Source organism: Ranitomeya imitator, chromosome 4 (assembly GCF_032444005.1).
Source record: "Ranitomeya imitator isolate aRanImi1 chromosome 4, aRanImi1.pri, whole genome shotgun sequence".
In the NCBI taxonomy this organism is placed as follows: domain Eukaryota; kingdom Metazoa; phylum Chordata; class Amphibia; order Anura; family Dendrobatidae; genus Ranitomeya; species Ranitomeya imitator.
The window spans coordinates 332339946-332354378 of record NC_091285.1 but is presented as its reverse complement, the minus strand read 5'-3'; the positions used below and the strand labels follow the sequence as shown (position 1 = coordinate 332354378).

The 14433-nt window shown below is 44.7% G+C and overlaps 1 protein-coding gene across 1 annotated transcript in view; it reads left to right on the top strand.

Moving 5' to 3' along the window:
* MOV10L1 (Mov10 like RNA helicase 1) overlaps positions 1-14433 on the top strand; it is a 317167-nt gene that overhangs the window by 234139 nt on the left and 68595 nt on the right. The window contains exons 9-10 of the mRNA XM_069764946.1: positions 7818-7932; positions 9888-10065. Coding sequence (XP_069621047.1) covers positions 7818-7932; positions 9888-10065 — 293 coding nt within the window. The remainder of the gene's footprint in view (positions 1-7817; positions 7933-9887; positions 10066-14433) is intronic.

Here is a 14433-nt window from a genome sequence, read left to right as displayed (position 1 = left end):
TGACATACAGCAGGTATATACTATTTACAGGGGAGATGACATACATGTATATAATATATACAGGAGATGACATACAGGTGTATACTATATATAAGGGAGATGACAAACATGTATATACTGAGGGGAAAATGAGAGGTGTGAGGTGAAAATGAGAGGTGTGAGGTGAAAATGAAAAGGTGTGAGTGCAAAATGAGAGGAGTGAGGTAAAATAGTGGAGTGATAGGAAAGTGACAGATGTGAGGTCGAAATGACAAGTGTTAGGGGGGAATGAGAGGCGTGAGGGGGAAAATAAGAGAAGTGAGGTGCTATAACTAACCACAGATATTTCTCTAGTCACCTTCCACGACAGCCACTTCGGAGGTTGTCTTCCCCGCCCTAATAGGGGACAGCAACACAAGAGGTTAAATACCCCTCCCCTTCCTGCACCGCCAGTGTTTTCCTGTCCCCTATGGGGCATGAAGAGATCTGAAGGGGCTGCCGTGGCCGGCGACGGAGCTCCACTTACCAGAAAAAGCCGGGCGGCATGAGGTCGGGCTCCCTCCTCTAGTATGCTGCTCCCGTCTCCTCTCTTCGGAGGGACTCGGGACCTTCCTGCCCCTCCGGCGCTCCCTTTGGGAGTAATGCGGTGACGTGCTTGCCGGGGGCCTCCTGCAGCCCCCCGGTTCTCTCCTCCCATGGCTGCAGCGCTGGAGGTGGCGCGCGTCCCGGGCTGTGGCCGGAGGCCCGATGACTTCCGGGTTAACGCGTGTCACTTCTGGTTCATTCAGGGAGCGTTCCATGGAGCGCACGCCGGCCGGCAATGGCGTCCAGCAGCTGAAGCACACCATACAGACAGCATTTCGGGGGCGTTCCAGGACCTACCCCAATCGGGCACACGTGGGGGGAGGAGCACTGCACGCTGGGACCACCGATCCTTATAAAAAGATCCGGGTAGCAAGGTAAGCTGTCTGACTGTTAACAGCTGACGGACATGGACAGTGACAGACCCCCTTGCTCTGCATCTGCAGATGCCAGCGTTCCCCCTCCTACCAAAGTAAGTAGCAGGTGTTGGGCCCAGCTATCCCCTATATACATATGTGCTTTCATGGATATATGTATATGTAGATGTACACCTCTAAGTGGCTTAGCAAACCCTCTCTCTCTCTCTCTTAGGGAGAAAAGGTTTCCGACCCTAAAAGGTCAAGCCGCAAATGCAAAGTGTGTACAGCCAAACTCCCATCAACATACGGGAAAAAGCTCTGCCAATCCTGTACGGATGAGGTCCTACGCGCTGAACAACCCTCGCTGTTGGATAGCATTAGATCTCTCATTAAAGATGAGGTCCATTCTTCTATGGCTACCTTCTCACAAATGTCGGTGCCTCAGCCACCCCCTCCAAAAAAGAGGAAAAAAGCCCCAGTAGAATCCGACCCGGACTCGGGAGAAATCCAGTCCTCAGGTTCAGAGGATAACTGGGAAAACGAAGGCTCTACTTCTACCCCCACCTGTAAATCAGAAAACAAAAAATATTATTTTAGTTCTGAGGACATGAGTGAACTAATCGGTTTAGTAAGAAGCACCATGGGGGTAGAGGATGAAGAAGTTACACTCACAGTACATGATGAGATGTTTGAGGGTCTGAAACCCAAAGACCAAAAAGGGTTCCCGGTGCATAAGAATTTACGAGATCTAATTCTGCATGAATGGGACCTCCCTGAAAAAGGTCTGACTATACCATCGGAACTAAAAAACCGGTACCTATTGGATGGGGATAACTCCTTATGGGAGACTCTGAAAGTAGATGTTCAGGTGTCTAGGGTAACTAAAAAAAACTGCCCCCCCCCTTTGAGGACTCTTCGCAACTCAAGGATCCGATGGATCGTAAAATAGAGAGTTTATTAAAGAAGTCCTGGGACACCTCCACAAATCTGCTGAAATCTAATATAGCCTCTACTTGCGTAGCCAGATCTCTATTTATCTTGTTACGCAAACTTGAGGATCACTTGACTCAAGGCACCCCAAGGGAGGAGATTTTAGACTCCCTACCATTACTACAGAAAGCTACGGGGTTCCTAGCCGATGCGTCTGCTGAATCAGTTCGAGTAGCCGCAAAAGCTGCCGTTCTCTCTAACTCGTCCAGGAGAGCACTCTGGATAAAATCCTGGGGAGGCGATTTTGTCTCCAAGTCCAAATTATGTAGCATACCCTTTCAGGGTCATAATGTATTTGGACCAGTCCTGGACGATATTTTGGATAAGGCGGCAGATAAAAAGAAATCTCTTCCTGAGCAAAAGACCCCCAAAAAACGCTTTTTTCGTCCCTCCCGTGATCAAACCTCACAAAGAGGAAAAGGCAAAACGGGAAGATGGAGTTATCCTAAGGGAGGCAGGGGAAAAAATATCCTGGCCCCTCAGGCCCAGCAAACCCCAGATAAGCAATGACTGTACTCCGGTCGGGGGTCGACTCTCACGATTCTTCACCGAGTGGCAAAACATCTCCACAAATCAGTGAGTCCTTCGTACCATTCAAGAAGGATTAAAAATAGAATTCGTGAGACCACCCCCACAATGCGTAAAGATAACCTCCCTTCAAAACCCAGATCTCCAAAACTCCTTGTTACAAGATCTACAAAAACTAATGCAAACAAATGTGATTTCTCAGGTGCCGAAGTTAGAGGAAGGACGTGGTCATTATTCACGCCTTTTTCTAATAACCAAGCCGTCGGGGAAGAACAGAATTATCATAAATTTGAAACCCTTAAACGAATCTGTCCGATACAGGAGATTCAAAATGGAGACAGTCAAATCAGTAATCCCCCTCATCGGTCAGAGTTGGATGATGGCGACTGTGGACCTGAGGGATGCGTATTACCATGTGCCAATCCATCCAGAGCACAGGAAATTCCTCAGGTTCGCAGTCTCCAAGGGTCACCAAATCAAACATTTTCAGTTCAATGTTCTCCCCTTCGGCATCTCTTCGGCCCCACGGGTTTTCACAAAGATTATGGCGGAAGCGATAATCTTCATCCGTCAACAGGGAATATGCATAGTCCCGTATCTAGACGACCTGCTTATCATGGCTCCATCTGCCTCCCGTCTGGAAACAGACGTATCAAAGTCCCTAGAGATATTACAAACCCTGGGTTGGATCCCAAATCTGGAGAAATCGGAGGTCCATCCCTCCACAAGAAGGAAATTTCTGGGGGTGCTACTGGACTCGGATGTAAGAACATCTTTTCTACCCAAAGATCATCAAATCAACCTTGTCCGCAAGGTAACCAAGTTCAGAGGCCAGCGTGCACCGACCCTCAGAGAATCGATGTCTGTACTAGGGTCCCTGACCGCATGTATACAGTCGGTTTCCTGGGCCCAGGCTCACACACGAACTCTCCAGACTTATGTTCTCCTACATTCCAGGAGACGACAGACTCCATTGAATCAGAAGATTCTTCTCCCTGGCCATGTGAAATCAGCGCTAAAATGGTGGCTAGATTACCAAAATCTCCAGAGAGGGGTCAGCTGGGACCACCTTCCCCTAAAAACACTCCGCTCAGATGCCAGCAAAAGAGGCTGGGGTGCGGTGGTAGAGGGTTTCCACTTTCAGGGACAATGGACATCGAACATCAGCAGCAGCTCCTCGAATCTAAGAGAATTAAAAGCTGTAGAGGAGGCCCTAAAGGCATCATCTGCACTGATCAAAAATCATCACGTTCGTATTTACTCGGACAATATGACCACAGTAGCCTATCTACGACACCAAGGGGGGACAAAGTATGCCTCTCTCAAAGAAGTGGCTGCAAGAATATTTTTCTGGGCAGAGAAGAACCTTCTATCGGTCACAGCAGTACATCTGAGGGGATTGGACAACACTCAGGCGGATTTCCTCAGGATTGAACTTGGCGGCATGGCTACTGAAGCCACAATTTTAAAAGCTAAAGGGCTCTCGGATGAAGTAATCCAGACCCTTCAAAAAAGCAGAAAGGCAGTAACCAATGCCATCTACACTAAGGTCTGGAAAAAATTTACGTCCTGGTGCTCCCCAGAAGTTCCAGACCCCTTCAATCCTGAAGCAAGGACCTTACAATTTTTACAGAAGGGGTTGGATATAGGCCTTACCCCTAGCACACTCAAAGTGCAAGTATCGGCCCTTAGTAGCTTTTTTTACTCTAATTTAGCCAATCATCGCTGGATCAAGCGATTTATGACAGCCGCATCCAGAATTCGTCCTACACTCCGTAATAGGGTACCCTCCTGGGACCTCAATACTGTACTTAACGCACTAACCCAGGATCCATTCGAACCCCTGGATGCTATAACCATTAAAAACTTAACTTTGAAAACAGTCTTTCTAGTCGCAATCACTACGGCTAGACGTGTTGGGGAATTACAGGCCCTGTCAATACAGGAACCCTATCTAACGATCACTGCGGATAGCATTATACTAAAACTAGACCGGTCCTTTTTACCCAAGGTGGTCTCGAATTTCCACAGAGATCAGGACATTCTACTTCCTTCTTTTTGCCCAAACCCCTCCAACCCCAAAGAACAGACCTTCCACACCTTGGATGTTCGCAGGGTGGTCTTATTTTACTTACAACAAACTGAAACCTGGCGAGTTGATCAAAATTTATTCATTCAGTTTTCTGGACGAAACAAGGGAAAGAAGGCGGCAAAAAACACCATCGCAAGCTGGATCAAACAATCTATTTGCTTGGCTTATTCATCACAGGGACTGGATCCACCTGCCTCTCTGAAAGCACACTCTACCCGAGCAATGGCAACATCGTGGGCAGAGAGGGGGAATGCCTCAGCAGAGCAGATATGCAGAGCCGCCACCTGGTCGTCCATCCATACGTTCACCAGACATTACCGGCTAAATTTCAATAGGGATTTAACGTTTGGCAGACGTGTTCTGCAGGCTGTAATCCCTCCCTAGAGAAATTAGCTGTTGGTACTACTCCGAAGTGACTGTCGTGGAAGGTGACTAGAGAAAATAGAATTATTCTTACCGTTAATTCGGTTTCTAGGAACCTTCCACGACAGCACTAATTTCCCTCCCTACCTGATATTCTTATTGGATGATTCCTGCACTTTTGTGGTAACTATACATGCTACTGTGTACAGGAAAACACTGGCGGTGCAGGAAGGGGAGGGGTATTTAACCTCTTGTGTTCCTGTCACCTATTAGGACGGGGAAGACAACCTCCGAAGTGGCTGTCGTGGAAGGTTCCTAGAAACCGAATTAACGGTAAGAATAATTCTATTTTACCATGCCCAGGCAACGCCGGGCTCTTCAGCTAGTTCAACATAAAACTTAGCACTCAACTTGGGATGCTTGAACAGAAGAATTTATTTTGCAGTATACTCAAAACGTTTCGGTTCATGTACAATTTTCATAGTCATGAAAATGCAGAAAAATCTTTAAATGAGAAGGTGTCCAAACTTTTGGTCTGTACTGTTTATATATATATATATATATATATATATATATATATATATAATTGTCTAAGGGTTTTTCCATCTGTCTGTCTGTCCTGGAAATCCCGCGTTTCTGATTGGTCGAGGCCGCCAGGCCTCGCCCAATCAGCGACGGGCACAGCGACGATGATGTCATAAAGGACGTAGAAATCCCACGTTTCTGATTCAGCGACGGGCACAGTATCGACGTAGATGTCATAATGGTTGCCATGGCGACGATGATGTCATAAAGGTTGCCTCGACCAATCAGCGATGGGCACAGTCTGCCGCGAATTCTGGAATCATCATTGTCCATATACTACGGGGACATGCATATTCCAGAATACCCGATGCGTTAGAATAACCGATGCGCCAGGCCTCGACCAATCAGCAACGGGCACAGCGACGATGATGTCATAAAGGACGCAGAAATCCCACGTTACTGATTCAGCGACAGGCACAGTATCGACGTAGATGTCATAATAGTTGCCATGGCGATGATGATGTCATAAAGGTTGCCTCGACCAATCAGCGACGGGCACAGTCTGCCGCGAATTCTGGAATCATCATTGTCCATATACTACGGGGATATGCATATTCTAGAATACCCGATGCGTTATATATATATATATATATATATATATATATATATATATATATATATATATATATATATATATATATACAGTATAATATACTTTGCTGCTTAAATACGGGATCACTCCTACACAAGGGTTCACTGCGGGATTCACCTGTTCCTCCGTGGGTCAGTCCAAGCTTGTCTGCATTTGACATCTTGTACTAGATACTAAGGCCAGGAGTGAGAGCAGGGGTACCTACTATTACCTTAGTGGATTGGTGGCCTTTCTGTTTTTAACCTACTTCCTTTCCTTGATGGCCATGTAATTTGTTTAGAGAGCTGCCAGGGACACAAAACTCTACCTTGACAGATCCTCTTTAAAGGGAACCTGTCACCCCCCAAATCGAAGGTGAGCTAAACACACCGTCATCAGGGGCTTATCTACAGCATTCTGTAATGCTGTAGATAAGCCCCCGATGTTTCCTGAAAGATGAGGAAAAAGAGGTTAGATTATACTCACCCAGGGGCAGTCCCGGTTCTGTTCTGGTCAGATGGGCGTCGCGGTCTGAGGCCTCCCATCTGACGTCCTCTTCCTGCCTTCACGCTCCGGCGCAGGCATACTTTGTCTGCCCTGTTGAGGTGCCGGGAAAGGTCAGAGAGGCCCGTCGCCTGCGTGCTGCAGTACTTTACTCTGCCTTCAACAGGGCAGACAAAGTACGCCTGCGCCGGAGCCACATCGTGAAAACAAAAAGAGGACGTCATCGTAAGAAGATGGGAGGCCCCAGACCGGACCGGGACCACCCCTGGGTGAGTATAATCTAGCCTCTTTTCTCATCTTTCATGATACATCGGGGGCTTATCTACAGCATTACAGAATGGCTGTGTTATATACTGCGTGGACTGTGCTATATACTACGTGCATGGTCTATATACTACGTGGGCTGTGCAATATAGTACGTGGCTGTGTTATATACTGCGTGGGCTGTGTTATATATTGCGTGGGCTGTGTTATATATTGCGTGGGCTGTGTTATATACTGTGTGGGCTGTTTTATATACTGTGTGAGCTGTTTTATATACTGCGTGGGCTGTGTTATATACTGCGTGGGCTGTGTTATATACTGCGTGGGCTGTGTTATATACTGCATGGGCTGTGTTGTATACTGCGTGGGCTGTGTTGTATACTGCGTGGGCTGTGTTGTATACTGCGTGGGCTGTGTTGTATACTGCGTGGGCTGTGTTGTATACTGCGTGGGCTGTGTTGTATACTGCGTGGGCTGTGTTGTATACTGCGTGGGCTGTGTTGTATACTGCGTGGGCTGTGTTGTATACTGCGTGGGCTGTGTTGTATACTGCGTGGGCTGTGTTGTATACTGCGTGGGCTGTGTTGTATACTGCGTGGGCTGTGTTGTATACTGCGTGGGCTGTGTTGTATACACTGCGTGGGCTGTGTTGTATACGCTGCGTGGGCTGTGTTGTATACTGCGTGGGCTGTGTTGTATACGCTGCGTGGGCTGTGTTGTATACGCTGCGTGGGCTGTGTTATACTACGTGGCTGTGCATTCTAGAATACCCAATGCGTTAGAATCAGGCCACCATCTAGTGTTATATATTTCTTATTTGCTCACTTTCTTCCTCCTTTTATTGAAGCTGTGCTCCAGTCCCAAACTTTTTGCTGCTGCAAAGGTATATACAATATTAATTGGTTTTATGGTAAAATGGATGGAACTTAAAAAGTAGTTTTACAAAAAACAATCATTAATACTTCATCGAGAAATAAATTAACCTCTCTTACAATTTTAGACCATCCAGAAGACATCTTCCCAGTTTCATTCCTTCGTACCCTATACCAGAAAGGCTCAGGAATTGTGTGGAGCAGAATTTGAATGTACTGGCGATAGAGCCTTGTCTAGGAGAGGTGGGTATGACTGGGAGGACATGTATAATGAACTTTTGGTGCAGTTTACGTCTGTCTAGTCTGGTTATATCCTAGTTTAAGGATAGTTTTAATTAATCTGTAAGAATATTCTTAGTCAACCAATTCAAGACCAGACCCAGTTCGCGACCTGACACATTTTAAAGGTTTTTTTGCGGTTATAAGAGCTATAACTTTTTTTTTTTTTTTTACTTTGGATTTTCAAATCAATTTAGCATCTTTTTTTCATGATGTCAGGGGTGTAATTTTTCATGCTACTAGTTTTCATACATTTTTTTCATATTATTTCTTTGCTAGTATTGGTGGGAAATACATTAGGTTTATCATTACAGATAGGTGGACCCCTGGATGTTTGGTTTCTGGTACCGGACGTGGACCCCATTCCCTTAACTGGGGGGCCTATACATCCAGTGTTTTCAACCTAGCGTGGCAAACACTGCTTCTGATTCGCGGTAAAATCATTACCGCCAGTCAGACAGCTACGGTTCCCACACTGCCAAATGATAGCGTGATCATAGCGTCAGCTATGATTGGAGGTAAAAAGTTTACTTTCAGCCACCAGCATCAGTTGATGGGACTACTTCCATCAGTGGACACCTGCTGCTGCTAATAACAGTGAGGGCAGTTGGCAGCTGATGGGAATATTCATCAGCTGCCGCCTGCGCTCTAAATAAATAATAAAAAAAAAACTGGTCTGGGTTCCCTTGTATTTTTGATAACCAGCCAGGCAAAACTGACAGCTGGGGGCTACAACCCTCAGCTATCAGCTTTAGCAAGATTGAACATCAAGAATGGAGGGGTCCCCGCTGTTTTTAAATAATTTAAAAAAAGGGGGGCCCACACCCATTTTTGACAACCAGCCTTGCTGAAGCAGACAGCTTGGGGCTGGAATTCTCAGGCTGGTTGCCCCCTCCAGCCTAAAAATAACAGCCTGCCACAGCCCAGAAAAGGCACATCTATGCGACGTGCCAATTCTGGCCCTTTGCCTGGCTCTTCCCACTTGCCCTGTAGCGGTGACAATTGGGGTTCATATTTGTGGAGTTGATGTCACCTTTGTATTGTCTGGTGACTTCAAGCTCATGGATTACTAATGGAGAGGCGTCTAAAATACATTTCTCCATTACTAATCTTATATTAATATTGTGAATAAACACACAGCAAGAGTAAAGTCTTTTATTTGAAATAAAAACTGAAAACACTTCCTTTTTTATTTAAAAAAATAACACCGTAATACTCACTTAACGCCCTTTCCATTGAATCCCTCGTCTCCTATAATAAATTAGAAAGTTTCCCACTGTGCTCACATCAGTTAGGTGAAGTGAGGTCATAGGCTGTGAACTCCCAGAGCCTTTCTGATGGCACCGCAAGCTTGTGAACTTACTCACGCTTGTGCTGACGTCAGTCCGGTCATATGAGTTCACCACAAGACACTGAGCAGCGGTAGCAGACAGTGCTCTGTGTCTCTGCTGGATAGCAGGCTGCACAAGTCGCATCATGCAACAATGCAGCCTGCCATCTAGATGTAGTAGACCTAGTCCCATCGCGGGACAAGTGGATTATTATCTTGTCAGCGGACAGGTGAGGAACATGTCTTTTTCTTATTTTATTTCTCTTACAGGGGACAATGACTTCACTGGAGCGGGTAATGACGCAAATATGGTTTAATTAAGATTTTAATAACCGTTTAATTTAAAGTTGAATTTTAACTTCTGCTTTATTGCATTATTATCCACATTGATAATTTACTTGTGTGACCATTTTAAGTGGATTATCAAATTCCTGTTTAATATAACCTTTTAAGTATATATTTAGTTTATAGGGAATCCCTTTTAAATAGGCCTTTTTAGCACATTAGAACATTACTACATTGTATCATTGTAAATATTTATATAACATATGTATAATTCTATGTCTCTTTTTTTTTTTTTAATGAACAGTTGCTTACACTGTCAAACTATCGAATTAAAATGTCAACATTACTTTGGCTTGAGGATATCAACAATGAGATAGAAATTAAAGATTTAAGCCTGAGTGGTGTTTGCTTGCAGAAGCGTGGTGGATTTTTGGTATTGGAAGTGCCTGGAATTATAGAAGGAAGACCCTCCCTGTTTCCTGGTAAGTGATATTACCCATAAACAATGAGTAGCTTGATTGTTATCTGAAGTGGGTGACATAGGACATTGAGTGTTAAGATCACAAGTCACACTTTTTGTGGTGAAACGTTAAGGTCATATTGTGGTAATTTTTATCTAGTCTTATGGATGACTTTGATGTACATGAAATAGATATACAGTAGGTTAGAACTTTGTACAATATGTGGGGGACACCTAGAGATCTGCACAATACTTTGGTTTTCTGAATATCTCACGCTTACACAGTGTGTAAGGGCAGCACCGTGGCTCAGTACAGCGCTGGAGTCCTGGGTTCAAATCCCACCAAGGACAACATCTGCAAGGAGCTTGTGGGTTTCCTCCGGGTTCTCCGGTTTCCTCCCACATTCCAAAGACTTACTGATAGGGAATTGTTAGCGCTACATAAAAATAAAGATGATTATTAGTACACTAAAAGTTCTGTCACTAGAATACAGATTCACACCATTAGCATAGATGATGGAACTCTCTATACTTGAGTACTAATATATCGCCGAGCTTGCCCTAAACACCATTCAATGATCTTTCACATTACTAGGTTGCGTTCTCACTGACATTTCTTCTCTGCAAATGCCTGCTGTAACGCTATATTTTTGAACTGTCAGGCAAGAAGTCTCATCTATATATTCTTGTACAAAAAAATAAAATAATATGCATGATATGAAACAAAATTCTAATCATAAAAACAAATACGAAAAAATTGTTTCAGCCTATAGATTTAACTGATATAACACACATTAGGATCGATGTCCTTTTAAATCAATAGCGTTTTTATAACCTCCTTATTGACCAAGCCAGAAATGGTCTTAAGGGCTAGCCAATGTTAGTCATTTTACCCTTTCTGCTTTCATCCATAACTTTTTTTATGTTTTCATTGACGTGTCCTTTTTTTATTATTACTGTAAGGTTCCTTAGAAACCCCAGTTACTGGGGAAAGCCGCACACTACAGTTACATAAGTCCCCGGCAGAGATGATCTAGACTAAACCTCCAAACTTCTCTGTGGGCATTTGCTTTTCCTCCTGTATGACAGCAGTTCTCTTGTTTACAGCCAGCTGGTTGTACGGAAAAATTGCATGTCTTATTACCTGGTGAGGGGGATGGAAGAGTAGTCTTATCATTGGAACAGACTGAAAACAAAAACCGCTGCAAAATCAGTAGACCAGCAACGATAGGAGTTACTCAATTTTAATTCAGAAAAAAAATCCAGTGAAAGGTCCTCTTTAAAGGGACTCTGTCACCTGAATTTGGAGGGAACAATCTTCAGCCATGGAGGCGGGGTTTTTGGGTTTTTGATTCACCCTTTCCTTACCCGCTGGCTGCATGCTGGCTGCAATATTGGATTGAAGTTCATTCTCTGTCCTCCGTAGTACATGCCTGCGCAAGACAATCTTGCTTTGCGCAGGCGTGTACTATGGAGGACAGAGAATGAACTTCAATCCAATATAGCCTTTACAGTATAACCAGAGTAATTTGAACTTCTGGGATATCAGTCTGTCCAATTCCGAAACCTAAGTGAACGTAAACTAATAATTTCACCTGCTTTCATGCTAATGATGATGACGGACAGAGGTTTGCTAAAGACCCCCATTCTGGTTATGGCGATTCTCCTGTGAAGGCCAGCCTGTGATATTCACTATACATAGAAGTCCTGATGCACTGCCACGTATAGCACAAGCATTCAGACAATCGCAGCTTTGAGTCACTTAAGAGAACTAATTAAATATAGTGAAACGTTTTTAAAAATATGAAGAAAAACCAAAAAGTTTAAATCACCCGCTTTTGCCCTATTAAAACTAAAACAAAGCAAATTTAAATATACACATTTGGTATTGCTGCATTCATAGAAGTTTGATGCATCAAAATATTAAATACATGTACATTAATCTGATCTGTAAAGTACCGACGTAAGGAGAAAAAAGGTCGAAACACCAGAATTACGTTTTTTTTGGCCGACACAACATTGCAGTGAGAAGCAATCAAAACCTTTTTATTTACCACAAAATGATATTCATAAAATGTCAGATCAGGGCGCAAAAAACAAGCCAACACCTTATCTCAAAAATTGAGAGTGTTGCATGTCTTTGAAAATGGCGACACAAGAAAATATTTTTTTTTTTTTATATGGAAATTTCTGATTTTTTTTTTCTATTTCTTTTTTGACAACGTAAATAAAAAAAAAACTATGCATGTTTGGTAACTATGCAAACTAAGAAATGGAGTTTACACAACGTCCCACAAATCTTGATAAATATAAACCAGTTTTATTTAGAAAGTCACATACAAATGTAATGTCCAGCAAACACTACAATACAGACACAGAGAGGGAATATGGAGGAGACATGACGGTAAGCTAGGGAAGGAGCAGGAGACCGTATATATCCAAAGGGGGCAGAGTTATAATAACAGCCATTATATAACACTAGATGGTGGCCCAATTCTAACGCATCGCGTATTCTAGAATATGCATGTCCACGTAGTATATTGCCCACACGTAGTATATTGCCCAGTCACGTAGTATATTGCCCAATCACATAGTATATTGCCCAACTACGTTGTATATTGCCCAGCCACGTTGTATATTGCCCAGCCACGTAGTATATTGCCCAGCCACGTAGTATATTGCCCAGCCACGTAGTATATTGCCCAGCCACGTAGTATATTGCCCAGCCACGTAGTATATTGGCCAGCCACGTAGTATATTGCCCAGCCACGTAGTATATTGGCCAGCCACGTAGTATATTGCCCAGCCACGTAGTATATTGCCCAGCCACGTAGTATATTGCCCAGCCACGTAGTATATTGCCCAGCCACGTAGTATATTGCCCAGCCACGTAGTATATTGCCCAGCGACGTAGTATATTGCCCAGTGACGTAGTATATTGCACAGCCCACATAGTATATTGCCCAGCTACGTAGTATATTGCCCAGCCACGTAGTATATTGCCCAGCCACGTAGTATATTGCCCAGTCACGTAGTGTATTGCCCAGCCACGTAGTATATTGCCCAGCCACGTAGTATATTGCCCAGCCACGTAGTATATTGCCCAGTCACGTATTGCCCAGCCACATAGTATATAGCACAGCCCACGTAGTACGGTATATTGCCCAGCCACATAGTATATAGCAGAGCCACGTAGTATATTGCCCAGTCACATAGTATATTGCACAGCACAGAGCCACGTAGTATAGAGACTTAAAAGAAAAAAGAAAAACATATACTCACCTATAGCCCGTTGTAGTCCTGCTATACTTACCCTCCGCCGCCTTTCTCGCTCCTCTCCACGCTCCCGGGACCGCTCCATTGCAAGCGGCAGTTTGCGGTCCCGTCCCAGGGCTGGTGTAGTGGTGGAGCAGGACCTATAATGACGTCGCGGTCACATGACCGTGACGTCACGGCAGGTCCTTGTCGCACACCAGTGCTGGGACGGGAGCGGAAGCTGCTGTTTGCAATGGAGCGGTCCCGGGAGCGTGGAGAGGAGCGAGAAAGGCAGCGGAGGGTAAGTATAGCAGGACTTCAACGGGCTATAGGTGTTTATTTATTTTTAACATGACATATTTTAACTATTGATGCAGCATAGGCAGCATCAATAGTAAATAGTTGGGGATACACAGGGTTAATAGCAGCGGTAACCCTGTATGAGTGGAGGGGATTACGGAGCGGGCGCTGGGCAGTGAGTGCAGGGGAGTAGGAGAGGGACTAATCGGACTGTGGCCGTCGCTGATTGGTCACGGCAACCATGACAGGCAGCTGCCGAGACCAATCAGCGAACGAATAACCGTGACAGAAGGACAGACAGACAGACGGAAGTACTAGTAAATAGTTGGGGACACACAAGGTTAATAGCAGCGGTAACGGAGCGCGTTACACCGCGGGCCATTACCGCTGCCATTTACCCTGTGTGAGTGGAGGGGATTACGGAGCGGGCGCCGGGCAGTGAGTGCAGGGGAGTAGGGGAGGGACTAATCGGACTGTGGCTGTCTCTGATTGGTCACGGCAACCATGACAGACAGCTGCCGAGACCAATCAGCGAACGAATAACCGTGACAGAAGGACAGGCAGACAGACAGACGGAAGTACCCCTTAGACAATTATGTATATAGAAGATAAGGAAGTTGGCAAAGACAGGAGGTGCAGAGGAACAATGCCCAATATCCGATACCAACGCTGCAGTAAATCACTCTCAATGAGAATAACTGTTTAACTCCATATCAGCATGGGTTTATGAGAAATCGCTCCTGTCAAACCAATCTAATCAGTTTTTATGAAGAGGTAAGCTATAGGCTGGACCACGGTGAGTCATTGGACGTGGTATATCTCGATTTTTCCAAAG